The 13,234-nt window shown below is 43.7% G+C and overlaps 2 protein-coding genes across 3 annotated transcripts in view; one reads left to right on the top strand and one right to left on the bottom strand.

Moving 5' to 3' along the window:
* Nucleotides 1–9,562, top strand: part of BCAS1 (brain enriched myelin associated protein 1) — a 38,138-nt gene extending 28,576 nt beyond the window's left edge. Inside the window, exons 10-12 of the mRNA XM_048963020.1 lie at nucleotides 680–745; nucleotides 4,042–4,311; nucleotides 8,516–9,562. Coding sequence (XP_048818977.1) covers nucleotides 680–745; nucleotides 4,042–4,311; nucleotides 8,516–8,590 — 411 coding nt within the window. The 3' untranslated portion in view covers nucleotides 8,591–9,562. The remainder of the gene's footprint in view (nucleotides 1–679; nucleotides 746–4,041; nucleotides 4,312–8,515) is intronic.
* DOK5 (docking protein 5) overlaps nucleotides 1–13,234 on the bottom strand; it is a 514,932-nt gene that overhangs the window by 155,993 nt on the left and 345,705 nt on the right. The gene's annotated exons all lie outside the window — the stretch shown is intronic.

The following is a 13,234-nucleotide window of genomic DNA, read 5'->3' as shown; positions in this document are numbered from 1 at the left end:
CTGTACTGTTAACTCCTTGAGCTCATTTTGTCAAGCAGTGTTTTTCTCTGTCATAAATAGTTCAGATGCTGTGAGTGAGCTGCATGTGTTGCAGCCTGGCAGCCCGCTGTGCTGCACTGGGATGGGAAGATGGGCAGCCAGAGGGGCTGTTAGGCAGATGTATACAGAGAGAGGGCATAAACTGACAGGCAGAAATTGGGAAAATGAATTCTGATTGGAAAAAATATGTATAAAAATGTATCTGTAAAGCCAAGTGGGTTTTAATTATTCAAGGAGTATGTAATTAGTGTGATGGCTCAGGAGAAAGGAAGTTGCTCTCGACGTTCAAAGACAGGTTTGTCTCTGGAAAGCAAGCAGAATCCCTTTCCTAGAACACCACAGGGCAGGTTGATAGCACTGCCTTGTTTGCTGGCCATGATCTCTGGTCCACTGAGACCACACTGGAATTTCTTACTGCTTCATGGGAAAATTGCCCTGTAAAAGGCAATCGCAGCACATAGAACAGAACCAGCAAAAATCTGCATCTGAACTGTGGCTATTTAAAAAACATTGGTAGGGATTCTGAAAGTGTCAAATGCCCTTAAACCAAACCTCGCGCTGTTCCACGTCCATGTTTCATGTCACTGACTGCTGCGGAGCAGAGCCGGGTCAGAAGCGCGGTAACGCTGTGTTGTTTCAGTCAGGCAGGGGCAGCGGAGGGCCGACCCCCCCGGCAGAGGAGATTGCCCCCAGCCCCGAGCACCAAGTAAGTGCCCACAGCTTTCCTCTGTTGGTGGAGGGTTGCTTTCACCTACTGCCATCCTTAGCTTCTGCCGTGTGACAGCGACTGGCACAACAGTGCTGCGTGCTCACCAACTTTCTTGTTTTGCCTTATTCCCTTATTTCTTTCCTTCTCTCTGTATGATATTCCTCTATACCATTAAACAAGTGTTCAAAGGCCGCTGCCAGGTTAGAAATCATGGGATTTTTGTTGTCTTTAGTTACAATAGTTAAAGTTTCATTTCTTCTCTCTCTTGTTAGTTATGTTCTGCACGTACCTTGGTTTAGCCAGCAATGCTAAATGCAGACAGATAGGATGATTTTGACTTTGCTGATTTACATTGCAGAGGAAAGGATTGTTTAGGGGCGAGCTCCCATAGAAGAGGGGAAAAAAGAGAGAATAAGAACTGCTCACTGCAATTTACCAACAGTCACAGCAGATATTTTGTCATTTTTGTTTTTTTTTGTTTTATTGTGTCGTATCATTTCAACTGAGAGTTGAAATAACTTCAGATTATATGCTCTGTAGCTTTAAAGATGCTTCCAAAAAAAAACCCCGTATTTTAATTGGACGTGGAAATGCTGTTACCTTTTCTGAGAGTCACAGCATCAGGACATCCAGCATAATCACCCCCCGTGGCTAAAAGCTACAGTCCTGGATCTGTTCTTCAGCATTTCAGTATTTTATTTTTCATTATGTTCTTTAGTATTTCCTTACTTCAATTCGCATCCAGTTTAAATTTTTTTGAACAACTCATTTGTTCTGCTGCCTTTCTTCTTTGTGCTCCCAGAAGTCAAGGCAGCGTTGTGCACAAGCAGGGCTGCCTCTGCTGCTGACTTTCTCCTTTTTTTAGGATTTCTGCCCAATAATCTCCTGACATTTTGCCACAGTGTTTCTGGAATGCTGTGATTCTTCTCTTTTCCTCGCTGCCGTTCTGTGCCCCACCAAAATGCATTACAGCACTCACCCAATGTCTGCTGAAATTTATGGTGTATTTCTTTCACGTTTAAAATGCAGCCTTGGATTACGGCCTCCTGCAGCACCGTGGGGAAACCACTGTCCGTTAATCTCTTTTTTTTTCCTTTCAGTGGCACTGTTGAAGCTGAGAGAGCAAAAGCAATCTGTCAGGTGCAGATCAGCCTGTAGAATAAGAAACATTAGCATGTTTCATTATTCATAGGTTTCACTTTGTATTTCCTGAGCTGCTCCTGTCAATATAAAATATGCCAATTTCCTGCCTTTCAAGGTTAATATGAAACACCTCAAAGAGATTATCTGATTGAATATTTTTTTCTTATTTTGCCTGGAAAATATATTGTGAATATTTTTTTAGTGTTTGGGTGTTTTTCTTTTTTTTTTCCACAAACATCAAAGGCCCAGACCTGCTCACAGAAATAGCCCTGTTGCATCCAATTTGCATTGGGCTGCAGTACTTCAACTCTCAGGTGCCGACACAATGAAATGTGCGGTGAGGAAGACTCAGCTCTAATTTTACACAGAATAAACCCACAGACCTCACGGGGTGTTGGCAGGGGCTGGAAGTTGTTCTGCCACCTTTGAACTCTGATACATCCATCTCAGAGGTGTATTTTGGGTGCTGTGGTTATTTTTGAACTGGATGTGCACATCTGCAATTGCACTGAAGTGAAATGTTTCAAAAGCAAGCGAAGGTAAATAAGAAGGCTCTTGTAAGACTAACTGATGGAGCCAGCAACTGTGTGTTCTTGTTTGATAGTCAAAATGGGTCAGAATGAAAGACAGTATTAAACTGGAGTTTATGGAGCCTTGCTTGTCCTTGTGCTGGGAGAGCTTTGTGCATCACTTGGGTCCTTGCTGTAAATCCAAGCAGGACTCTCCTCCAGTGAGGAGATGGAGGTGCAGGTGGTGTCAGTGCAGCTCACCTCGCCGTTCCCTTAAATTCTGAGCTGCTTGAATTTGCTTTCATCAACTGCTGCAGTTCAGATGGTGCCTATTCATGGCCCATGTGGCTGTGGGTCACAGGGCTGCACCTCTGGATTTCTTGTGCTGGCTTCACACGTCCTGAGGAACAAGAGCAAAGGCTAACTTCAAGTCTAAAAGCAGACAAATCCAGCTGTGAGCAAATATGTACCCACACGTGTCTGCCCTTGGGAAAGGGAAACAGTTAAATCCAAGCACGTTTTGTTGAGGACTTAAGCTAAATGGTCAAGGCTGAATGTATTAAATGCGGCACTAAAGATCCTATGACACGCAGTCAGTGGTTGTCTTCGTTTTAAGATAAGGTTGGGAAGAAAGGAAAACCAAGTGAAAAGAGCCAGTAGTATTGCTACTGCTTCCCATTCTTGTTTGCCCAAAATTAGAGTAACCTAGGGGTTGATTTTTTTTATTATTATTATTTTTAAAATAGATTTGAGAGGCATATTTGCATTCTATTTCTTGAGAGTTCCTCCTTTCAGGTTTTTCTTTGAAGCCACAATGTCCAAAAATGCACTTGTTTTAAATGGAAGCTAAGCTTGTCCTGTAAGCATATGACTCCAGGTCTTTAGAAGAACATCAGCCATTAAAAGAGTAACAGTAAAATCCCCAGAGCTGGAAAAGTGATGTATCTTTAAGCTGTGAGCTGTGCAGATGTAAGATTTCCAACTTTTCGACATGGCAAACTCGTGTGTTTAATTATCTCAGTGTTTTAATATTTTAATAAGATTTTTTTTTGCATAAGAGAAAAACCTATCTAGTCATTTGCTACTGTGAAAATAGTGACAAATTCATTCTCCTGCTATTTGTTTGCCAGATCCACCTATTTTCCTGTCAACTTCAAGCACATCCTGTACTTTTCTGAGTTTCAAAATTTTTGCCTTCACTATAAATAAGTGCACTGACATTGCTGTCTTTGGGATATTACCATCTCTTCTTTTGCACTTGTGGGTGGCATTTTCTATGTGGTTTTTCACTGCCCGATTTTTGGTTTCTGATGCAGTGTTGCAGTTTTGTAGAGATGCTCTGAGCATCTGTGTGTGAGCCCTGACTCCCAATGCAGCTGGAGCATCCACAAACCTGTCAGTAAGGCTGGACGGTGATGGCCCCATGTTGCCATCTTTGCTCAGGTCAGTCAGCTCCTGGGAGTTCTTACTTCCATGAGTCGAGGCTGCAGGAGTCACTCTCGAGCTCTGGAAATGGACACCTGTTGGATAGCAGGATTTCTCCCTGCCAGGTGGCCTTTCATGTTTAAACATACTTACGGATCGCTTTCCAAAATGTTTACTTTTCCCACTAAAAATAACCATTGTTTGAAACTGCTTTAGACGTTAAACTCCACAGAGAGGCCAGTGGCAACAGCTGAAAGTGAACCAGTGGGCCAAAAAAGCAAGGAGAGTTCCAAAGACAAGAAGCCGCCAGCGGAGCTGAGCAAGCAGAAGGGCAGCAAGCAGGAAACCAGGGAGCAGCCAGACTGCAGGGAGCAGCACGCAGCTGAGACCGACTCCATCCAGAGCGGAGGGGATGCTGCCAAGGACCCCACCTCCTTCAAGAGGATGGAGAAGAGGCAGTCATTTGGAGGGTTTTTTAAAGGCCTTGTACGTTCTGTTGATCCTATCTTTATAAGTTATTTCTTAAACTAGTTTTAACCCCCAACCTGCAAGCTGTTAACCCTGTGAGATTTGTGCTCTGATGCGCAGTGCGTCCATGTCAGGAGCGTCGTGTTGTAGACAGCTTGCAGGATTAGAGCTAAAATGCAATGTGTTGGTCAAAGGCAAGAAAACTTGGGCCTTAGGGTAGTGATTTACAGGTACAGTGCACTGTGGGACAGCCATAATTGCTCCCACACCCCTGCTTCACAGGTTCATGCCTTGGCCATGGGGATGATTCACCTGCTCCTGTAGCTGAACCACCTACAAATTATGGTGCATACATGAAGGAAAAGTGAGGGTGGTGTCAGTTTGCCAAGGCATGCTGCCTCCACACTGGTAGCTCAGTTGCTGCTCTGGAGCAAATGGTGCCACTGCGAGGAGCAGTGGTCCAAACACCAAGAGAAAATCAAAGCATTCCTCTTGCTGGTTGGAAACCTGCACAGATATCACAAGATAAGCTCCAAGAATTAGTAATCAACCACAGATCAGCAAATGAAAAATTACACATGCTATTTTTTCTCTTTTTGTCAAAATGTACTGTAAAATTGGTATGTTCCCTTTCACTGAAACCTTAAATGTAGGTATGAAAGAATTCAGGACACTAAAAATCTGAGTTTCTGCAAGGCTTGCTATTACTCATGCAACAAATGTTTCCTCAGAGCACTAAATGCGTGGATTTCTTTTCTCCTGTTTGCATTCAGGGTGCAGGTTAGACATGGAACTGCCTCTGCAGCCCCTCTGCAAGAGCGCAGATTTCCATTACTTTTGATAGATCTGAAAGGAAGCGTTTTGCATCTTTCCTCACATTGCCACAATGAGTCTAGAGTTACAGGATCACTTTTAGCATCCTTTGGAAAACTTGTAACCTGAGCTTCATCACAAAGTCCAAGTGGTGCAAAGAATGTGAACTGATTGAACGTTACCTGCCATGATTCCTAGTGAATCTGGTTTCTCTTGAGAGATGGTCAGCTTTTATCCCTTCCTCCCTACTTTGCTTCTGAGAGTGTCACAAAAGAAAAAGACAAGAAACTCTCCAGGTCTGAAAGAAATGTCAAGCAGTACAGAGTGAAATTGTAGCATGGCTCTGAAAATGAGCCCCATTAGGACTTGGGGTTATGCAGTCAGGCTGCCATGCAGACCAGTGTGACTCATTCTGAGGCAGACGTTTTTTTCCACATCATAAGAAGCGTTTAATTTCCACGCGTGTCACTGAATTACTCTGTATCCCAGCGAAGGCTATTTGAGTTACCAAAATAGTAAATATTGGTAGGGGGATTAAGAACAAAAGAAAATGTCATTTGGCAATATGGTTGGCAGTAGGACAGTTCAGCCACTTCTGTTTTCTGCTTTTCTCCCCCCCCCCCCCCTCCCTCCCCCACACACACAGTTCAGGGTAAAATCCTGATCTGTAAGAATCCCTGGGATGTTCCTATATATTTAATGGGAGCAAGGAAATTCTGGAACTCTGGAACTTGGAGTACCTACCAACTTGCACTGGTTTCATTCATCTTGGGACCCAGTGAAATCAAAAGGAGAAAGCTTTTTTTCTTGGCACAGTCCCAGGAAGGAAGACTCATTAATCTGAAAGCATTAGATTAGATACAAACCAATGCCAGAAATTTCTTTTTGAGATAATGGTGCAGATCTCTGGTAACAACTCAGAAAAAATACTGAGCTTTGTGCTGATGGAACAGAAGCAGGACATACTAAGAAAGAGATCCAGGAGGCCTGGCTTGCATAACCCATGGCCACGGAGCTCCTCCTGAACTCTGGCAAGCTATTTCCATTGCAGCTATTTTAACACCACTTTCTCCTCGATGCACTGAGTCCTCTGGGAAAGGGCAAAGAGTGAGAGGATGTCATAGTCCAGGAATGCAGCTGATGGAGAAGCTTCAGTTCAAACATCTGCTCCCACTTGGGCTGAAAAATACTGAAATTTTTAATCCAAATGAAGCCACTTATGCAGGCAAACAATACTATGGCCTGGCTGCGTGATTTTGGCACAGACTGCAAGTGTAATATCTGCTCTTATGGCTAAAGAGATGAATTTCTAAGCTATGTGAAATACGAAGGCATTCAGAAAAGTTAGATTTGATAATAAAAGAACAAATAATTACATCATTTTCTGAGCTGGAATAACTCATACTGACATTGTCAGAAGCTGGGAGTGCTCAGCACATGGGAAACGTTCTGACCTATTCAGATCTGACACGAACTTCTGATCAAAAAAACCCCTCCAGCACTGTGACATTGCTGGGTGTGCACTTGGAGGCGTTCTGCCCAAAGTCTGTTCCAGCCAAGCTGTCACAAATGCAGACAACTTTCACTGCACTTAAAAGGGCCGTGCAGAGTAATGGAGAGTGAGATACAGGCAGCAATACCTGTGCTTAAGTCTCCGATGGCAGAGCTGGAATTTGGCCATTAAAAGGGCAGGAACAAAGTTCTTTATTTTATGCGGTGCTTGGAAATTCCAGTTTAACAAGAATCATCAGCCCTCTCCCTCACTGCTTCCTGCTTTACTCAGCAATCACCTTGAAAATGGGTGCAGCAGGGAGACCAGTATTGGCAAATAACTTGAGACACTTCTGCAAATGTGCTAAATGAGTCAAAACGGGGATTATCTGAAATGACCTTTACCTCCCCTTCTCCTTCCTCCACCCAATCTGCATCATTTACAGGAAGGATGGCAAATGGTATCATCTTGTTTTGTAGATCAGCATAGAAACGTTCAGTATCTTCATGTGTTGGACGGAGTAACTGCAGCTCAAAGTGAGTCTTATAGAGGAGGAAATCTAACTTGAGAAGGTTTTTAGGATTGCTGGACAAACCCTAATGATGCAAACAAGTCGTGTTCACCAAACAAATGACATTTGGCATTGTGTGACAGACATTACAGCCTGTTATTTTTTAAAGTGTCTTTTATTTGTTGCTGCACATAAGTGACAAAACAATAATCATTCTGTTCTAGCATCTTCAAAATGATGTAACTGGAAGCAAGCAATGGTGTTTCACCCACCCACCCCAGCACAGGACTGTAGTTACGTTCAGGCAGGAGATGTTTCCAGTCCGCTCTTCTTTATACTTAGATTTACAAAGGTGAAAAGGGATATCAGTGCAGTGAAGTCTAATCACTATAAAAAAAACACTGATCTTATTTCTTTGAAAGGAATGAGGAAGTTGAGGTCTTTCTCTCCCCATGTGACACAGAATAGTCCCATGGTGTCTCGAAGTGATGAGTCAGGCTCCCAGTATGAAGCATGCTGTGTGAAAGGACATTTCACGTACGATTCTGCACAGTTCATACTGTAGGGAAAGCACACAGCCCATTTAGCACTGTCACTGTGTTTTTCTGCTCAGCCTGCAATGATTTAGGCATGGGCTACAAACAGAACTGGCATCCATACACACTGTTAACAGCCGTCTCTTAATGTTTGTGGATCCATTTTGCTGCTGTGTTCTTGAGATTCAATGGCTTCAAGGCCAGCAAAATCAGGTCAAGGTACCTTAAACTAGAGCCAAGTTTCTATTAATTATTAGCCAAAAATTTAGTTGGCAAGCTGGATCTGTGCACTTCCTCGACCTAAACTGGATTAGTGTCTTGAACTGGTTCCAGACCTGGAATTATATGTGTCGTGTAGAAAAGTTTTATCACTCTAACATTGTCAAATTTCTGTCGTGCATGAAAGTATTTAATGCTCCTTTAACTCAGAGCAGACCAAGGCTGGCTATAATACACTATTAATCATGCTTGAGAAGCTCCCAGCATGGCTTCAATAAACCATGTAGGCCAGAGATATTTTAGTGAGAATTGGCCAAAACTGTAATACTGAAAGTAAGCAGCAACATGTCTCTGGTATGTTGGTCCACTTCATAAGCATAATCACGTTTTATATTGATTGGGAAAATTATATTAGAAATACATTAAAATAATAAGTTAAGCAAACTCACAGGCTGTGTTGGTCTGGGACTGTCAGAATGTGTTCATATATTAATATAAAATAAAGGAGGGGTTGATTAGGAAAAGCAAAGAGCAGGAATGAGAACAAGTGGGTGATGTCTACTAGGGAAGCTCTAACATGTAATCCCTGACCTAACTGTTCTGAAATGCCAACTAAAAACAGTTTACACATTTCTGCATCTTATTCCACAGGGTTCCAAAAGGATGTCTGATGCTGAAGTGCAAACAGATCCCGTCTCTATCCTACCTGCTGGGAAATCCAAGTAATGAATGCACTTGGCTGTGGGAGGATGGGCAGCTCCCTGTGAGCTCACCTGCACCAGAGATGACTCATTATTTTCCTTTACGTGGCTGTCATCAAATGCCCGAGGCTCAAGCAAATGCCGGAGTATCATGTAAGGTGTATCATTTGCAGGGTTTGTTCTTTAGATGTTAGAAAGAAAATGTAAAGATCATCAAGAGTGTGTAGTAGTGTATTTAAAGAAAGGTCATGTGGGTGATTTTTAGTCTGTGGAAGGTAGGGAATGTAAGGTAAGAAAGCGGCAGTGAATTAAATAAATAGCAGAAAAAGTGCACGTGACAAAGGAATGCAGTTTGTGCAGCAGGGTGTGAGCAACAAATCCTCAGCTTTAGAGAGCTTTAAATTAGCCAGGAAAAGAAAATCCCCTCTGATAAACGTTATACTTCAATGTAAAAACAACCAAGTCACCTTTCGTGGTTTTCTGTAGCGCTGAAATTAGCCACAAGCCTGCAGTCCGATAGAATCAGCGGCTCTAAAGTTACGCTTCGTCTTGGTTATTAATGTAAATTACAAAGCTAAAACGCAAAGGTTTTCCGTGATTGAGGCAACTTCTCTCCTGCCTTGGCGAGGCAGGATAACAGATTTAAAGCTGTTTGAGGTCCTAATGGGAACACACGGGGGCAGCCGCGTCCCCACGCTGCCCTAACGCCAGGCTGCGCCTCGATCCTGCTCCTAATGTTCAGCAGATGATAGGAAGAAATACTTAGCTGCTTCCGATATTTGTTTATATTCGTACTTGTAATTAATCCTAATAAAATCAAAGCTGCCCAGGCAGCTCCCTGCTTCACGAGGCTCCTGTAATAACTGTGTTAATAAATTTTGCAGAAAACAGAGGTGTTGGTGCCTTTATTCAGCCCTGGGCTCGCTCAAACAAGGAGCCGTAAGCCTGATGTTTTAAGGCACATTTGTGTCTGAAAGATGCAGTACTGTACGCTATTGGCTCCTTACGATTAAATAAACGAATACTAATCCTTTCAAAAAAATTAAAAGCTGCTTTAATCTGGAGACAAAATTCTTTATTTACATCCCTGTTCTCAGATGACTGATGTGACCTTTAGGTATAAATCAGCATGTTGAAGTCCTGCCTGTGAAGTGAAGAGCTGTCGTTATTTGAGAAAGGATTACTACAGGCAACCAAATGTGAATTCTGTAAGGTCTGTGGGACCACATTTCTAATTAGAAATGAGCCAAAGAAGAGCGAGGTAAAAGAGTCATTTTTCTTCATAGGAATCACTGGAGACGGACAATATTTCTGCACTGCCCTGGGCTTGATGTAGACCACCAAAACTTGCTTCTGCATGCAGAAAGCAGAGACAAAAGGCCTTTTAGTTACAGTAGCACTTTCTGTTCTGCTCCCAGGCTCCATGGGCTTTTAACATACTCAGATATCACCCAACAGCGACTGCTTACAGATTTCAAACCTGATTCATAACAGAGTACTTCTACTGCTGCATGAGACCTGGGTCTCCTTTTATGGCATCAAGAGGGAAGAACTGGGATTGTTAAATCCAACACTGCAACAAAACAAAATGGTTTTAGGCTTTGTCTGTGCCACAGGAGCACACAGTTTTAATCAAATCAGTGAATGCAAGGCTATGGTGTGACAGTCAGCATGGTTACATGTGTGTATGAGAGAGCTAGATGTCAGCACAGTGAATGCCATCAGAAAAACAGAATAAGCTCTCATGCTGTAACAGTGACTTCAAGCCCCACGCAATTGGCTCTGTGTTAGAACAGCACTTAATCTATTTTCAAATGAAAAAAAAAACAACCCACAAGCTAATTAATTGTATTATAGGCACCATACATTATTATTACTGCATTACAGATAGTATAAATGTTATTATATTACGGATAGATCAGATCTTCTGTGTAAGATAGCTCTTTGCTGGTCTGTGCTTCAAGGAGCAGAGCTGCACTGACTGCCATTCTGTCCTCCTGAGGCAGCGAGGGCTGTGAGATGAGCTCTGTCCCTGTGCCTTGGCGGTGGGGTTAACGCCAGGAATCAGGAAATCCTCTTGGCAGAAAAACAAGAAAAACAGCAAGTTTGGCCGCGGGTGCCCCGGTGCCACGGAGCTGTTATTGCAGATGAAATAAGGGTTCTGTTGGCACTGCGTCCTGCAGAGAAATTCCCCGTTTTGTTTGATTCCTCTCTGACAACAGGAAAACGAGAGCTCTGAGGAAGCGAGTCAGCCTTCTTACAAAGCAGCACAGGGAGCCCCAGGAGGAACTAAAGTCTTAGGAGATGCATCCCCAGTGAAGTCGAGCTTCCGCATTCCACACGCTGTGTAAGAAACCTGAAAGTACAGCTGTTGTGTTCGGGCCCGGTAAAGCTTAACGGGTCGTTGGGAAATCAAAGCTTTGGGAAGGACTGCAATCCAAGACAAAGGAGAAGAGCGGCCAAACCAAGGCGTTGCATTTAGGCTGCGCTGTCAGCAAACAGCCCCGGTTTTGTACGTAAGATCTTTTGAGGGGAATTGAAGCAGATCAGACTGCTTCAGATATGCGCGTGCAGAAGAGTTTTAAGGGCAAAACGCGATCTCATGATGATACAAATAACCCAGGGAATGGATTTCAAATGCTGCTTTTTGTGTGTGAAGCACTCCTCTGCAGTGGACAGGCATTTACCCCCTGGCCTGCCCTCCTGCATGCAGCGCACCGCTGAGCTGGACTGGGCCATGCTGTGTCCAAACATGTGGAGATGAGCACCATCATAGCAGCCTGGGTGCTGTGGGTTTTCATAGCCTGAAAGCAAATCATCTCCTTTGAAAGTATATCAGAGCTCAATTGCTCTTCTCTGGAATCTGTCCAGATGTCTAACTTCATTTCACTTCAAGGTGGGTTCTACAGATAATTCCCAGCTAAGCTGCCCTGCACTGCCTCGTACAGCACACAGCCTGCACAGAACAATGTAATATCCAGTTTCAAACAGTCCACCCATTAATTGTAAGCATAACCAGCCACTAATTACCAGTACACACAAAATAAATAATTGCACTTCAGCAGCTAGTACTTGTTCGATGTAAGCATCACCCTCAGCCTCTCTCAAAATACATCAACAACAACAACAAACCACCCTTTCCAAGCCTGTGTTGCACATGGCAGCGAGGTTGGAGGCTCTGAGCAGCCCTTGTGGCTCTGCAGGCCCAGCTGCCCTTGGGCCCCTCACCCTCCCTGTGTCCTCAGCCTCACTGCCTGCATGCTGGGCTGCTCAGCACCTGGGAGCCCATCTGAGCATGAGACTCATGCAGAGCACAGGCTCCTGGGGCACTGAGTTTCATGGTACATTACTTCTCATGTTTTTCATGTTGTCATAGCTTTTCTTAGCCATGCTTATATGCCCCAAAATATCATAATAATGGTCTGGTTCCTGTGCAATACATCTTCTGAGGTTCCTCATGGGTTGCATGTTTACTGAAACTGCTTGCTGAATTGTGTTTCCAAGGAGAAGATTGGCAAAGAAAGGAACACACCTGAGAGCACTTCGCACCTGTGCTGTCTACTTGTTGGCCATGCCAGGCCTGTATCCCACCTCAGCATGGTGTGGAGCTGGAGCAGCACTCCAGCTGGGAGCAGGAGCTGTGTTCTGCTCCTTAATGACAAAGCTGTGCTTTAGAGATAACCAATGAGGTGTGCTCACACTGAGAGCAGGGGATGGACAAATCTGCTGCCAGGTGGGTATATGTGGCTGCGTGTCACACCGCTAGCCCTGCACCTTGTGCTTTTACAGCATTGTGCCTACCTTTGTGCTCTAGTGTATGTAAGCATTTACAGCTGGCTTTGGAAAGGCATGCAAGAAAATCTGTGGTTTCATACTGAGAAAGGATAGCATGGCAATAATACACACAGGATTAGAGTGCAGAGGATTTGTGGCTGTGGGGGCTGAGCCCACTTGTGAGCACAGAGATGGGATAGCTGTAATTTCTCTATACTCATCTGAGAATACCATTGAAGAAGCTGGATTTGCTGAAGGCTCCACCTCTTCTGGATAACACACCCAAGTCTTTACTGGCAACTTCAGCAGTTTTGCAGTTCTGAGAATACAAAAACAGGAAATTCTGCACCCGCCTTGACAGAGACTGAAGGACTGAACAGATTCCTTCAACACTGCATTTTATTTTATTTTATTTTTGAGAACAAATTATCAAAAGCTTTGAAGAAAAACAAATCCCTTATCAACATTCTTTGCTTTTTCTTAATCCTGCAGAGGAAGCATTAACAATTTGCTTTTAAACTGGAAAGGTACGAAGTCCAAATTCCTCCCTTATCACATCACTGCAATCAGGTGATGCAGCACTTGACACTGCCCCGTCACCTTGACACAGAGCAGTGGGCTCCCTTATGACCACAGCAGAGTATGGAGGACAGTGAACACAGATCCTCAACACAATCCCAATCCTGAAGCAGACCCAGGTAAAAGTGAAACAGCTCTGAGTACCCAGGGAACTCACTGACGCTGGGCACAGAAGCATTTTGGTGGTTGTTTGTGCTATAGCAAAGGACTCCATCGGAAACACGAGCCATGCAAATTTAATTCCAGTGTAAACTAAATCCATACTAAGGCTTTTAGAAATATAATGACTGTTCTTGAAGAACTTTTGGGGTCCCCT

The sequence above is a fragment of the Lagopus muta genome, chromosome 16 (assembly GCF_023343835.1).
Source record: "Lagopus muta isolate bLagMut1 chromosome 16, bLagMut1 primary, whole genome shotgun sequence".
NCBI lineage: Eukaryota > Metazoa > Chordata > Aves > Galliformes > Phasianidae > Lagopus > Lagopus muta.
The sequence above is the reverse complement of the archived record's forward strand: the minus strand, read 5'-3'. Positions and strand labels throughout refer to the sequence as shown.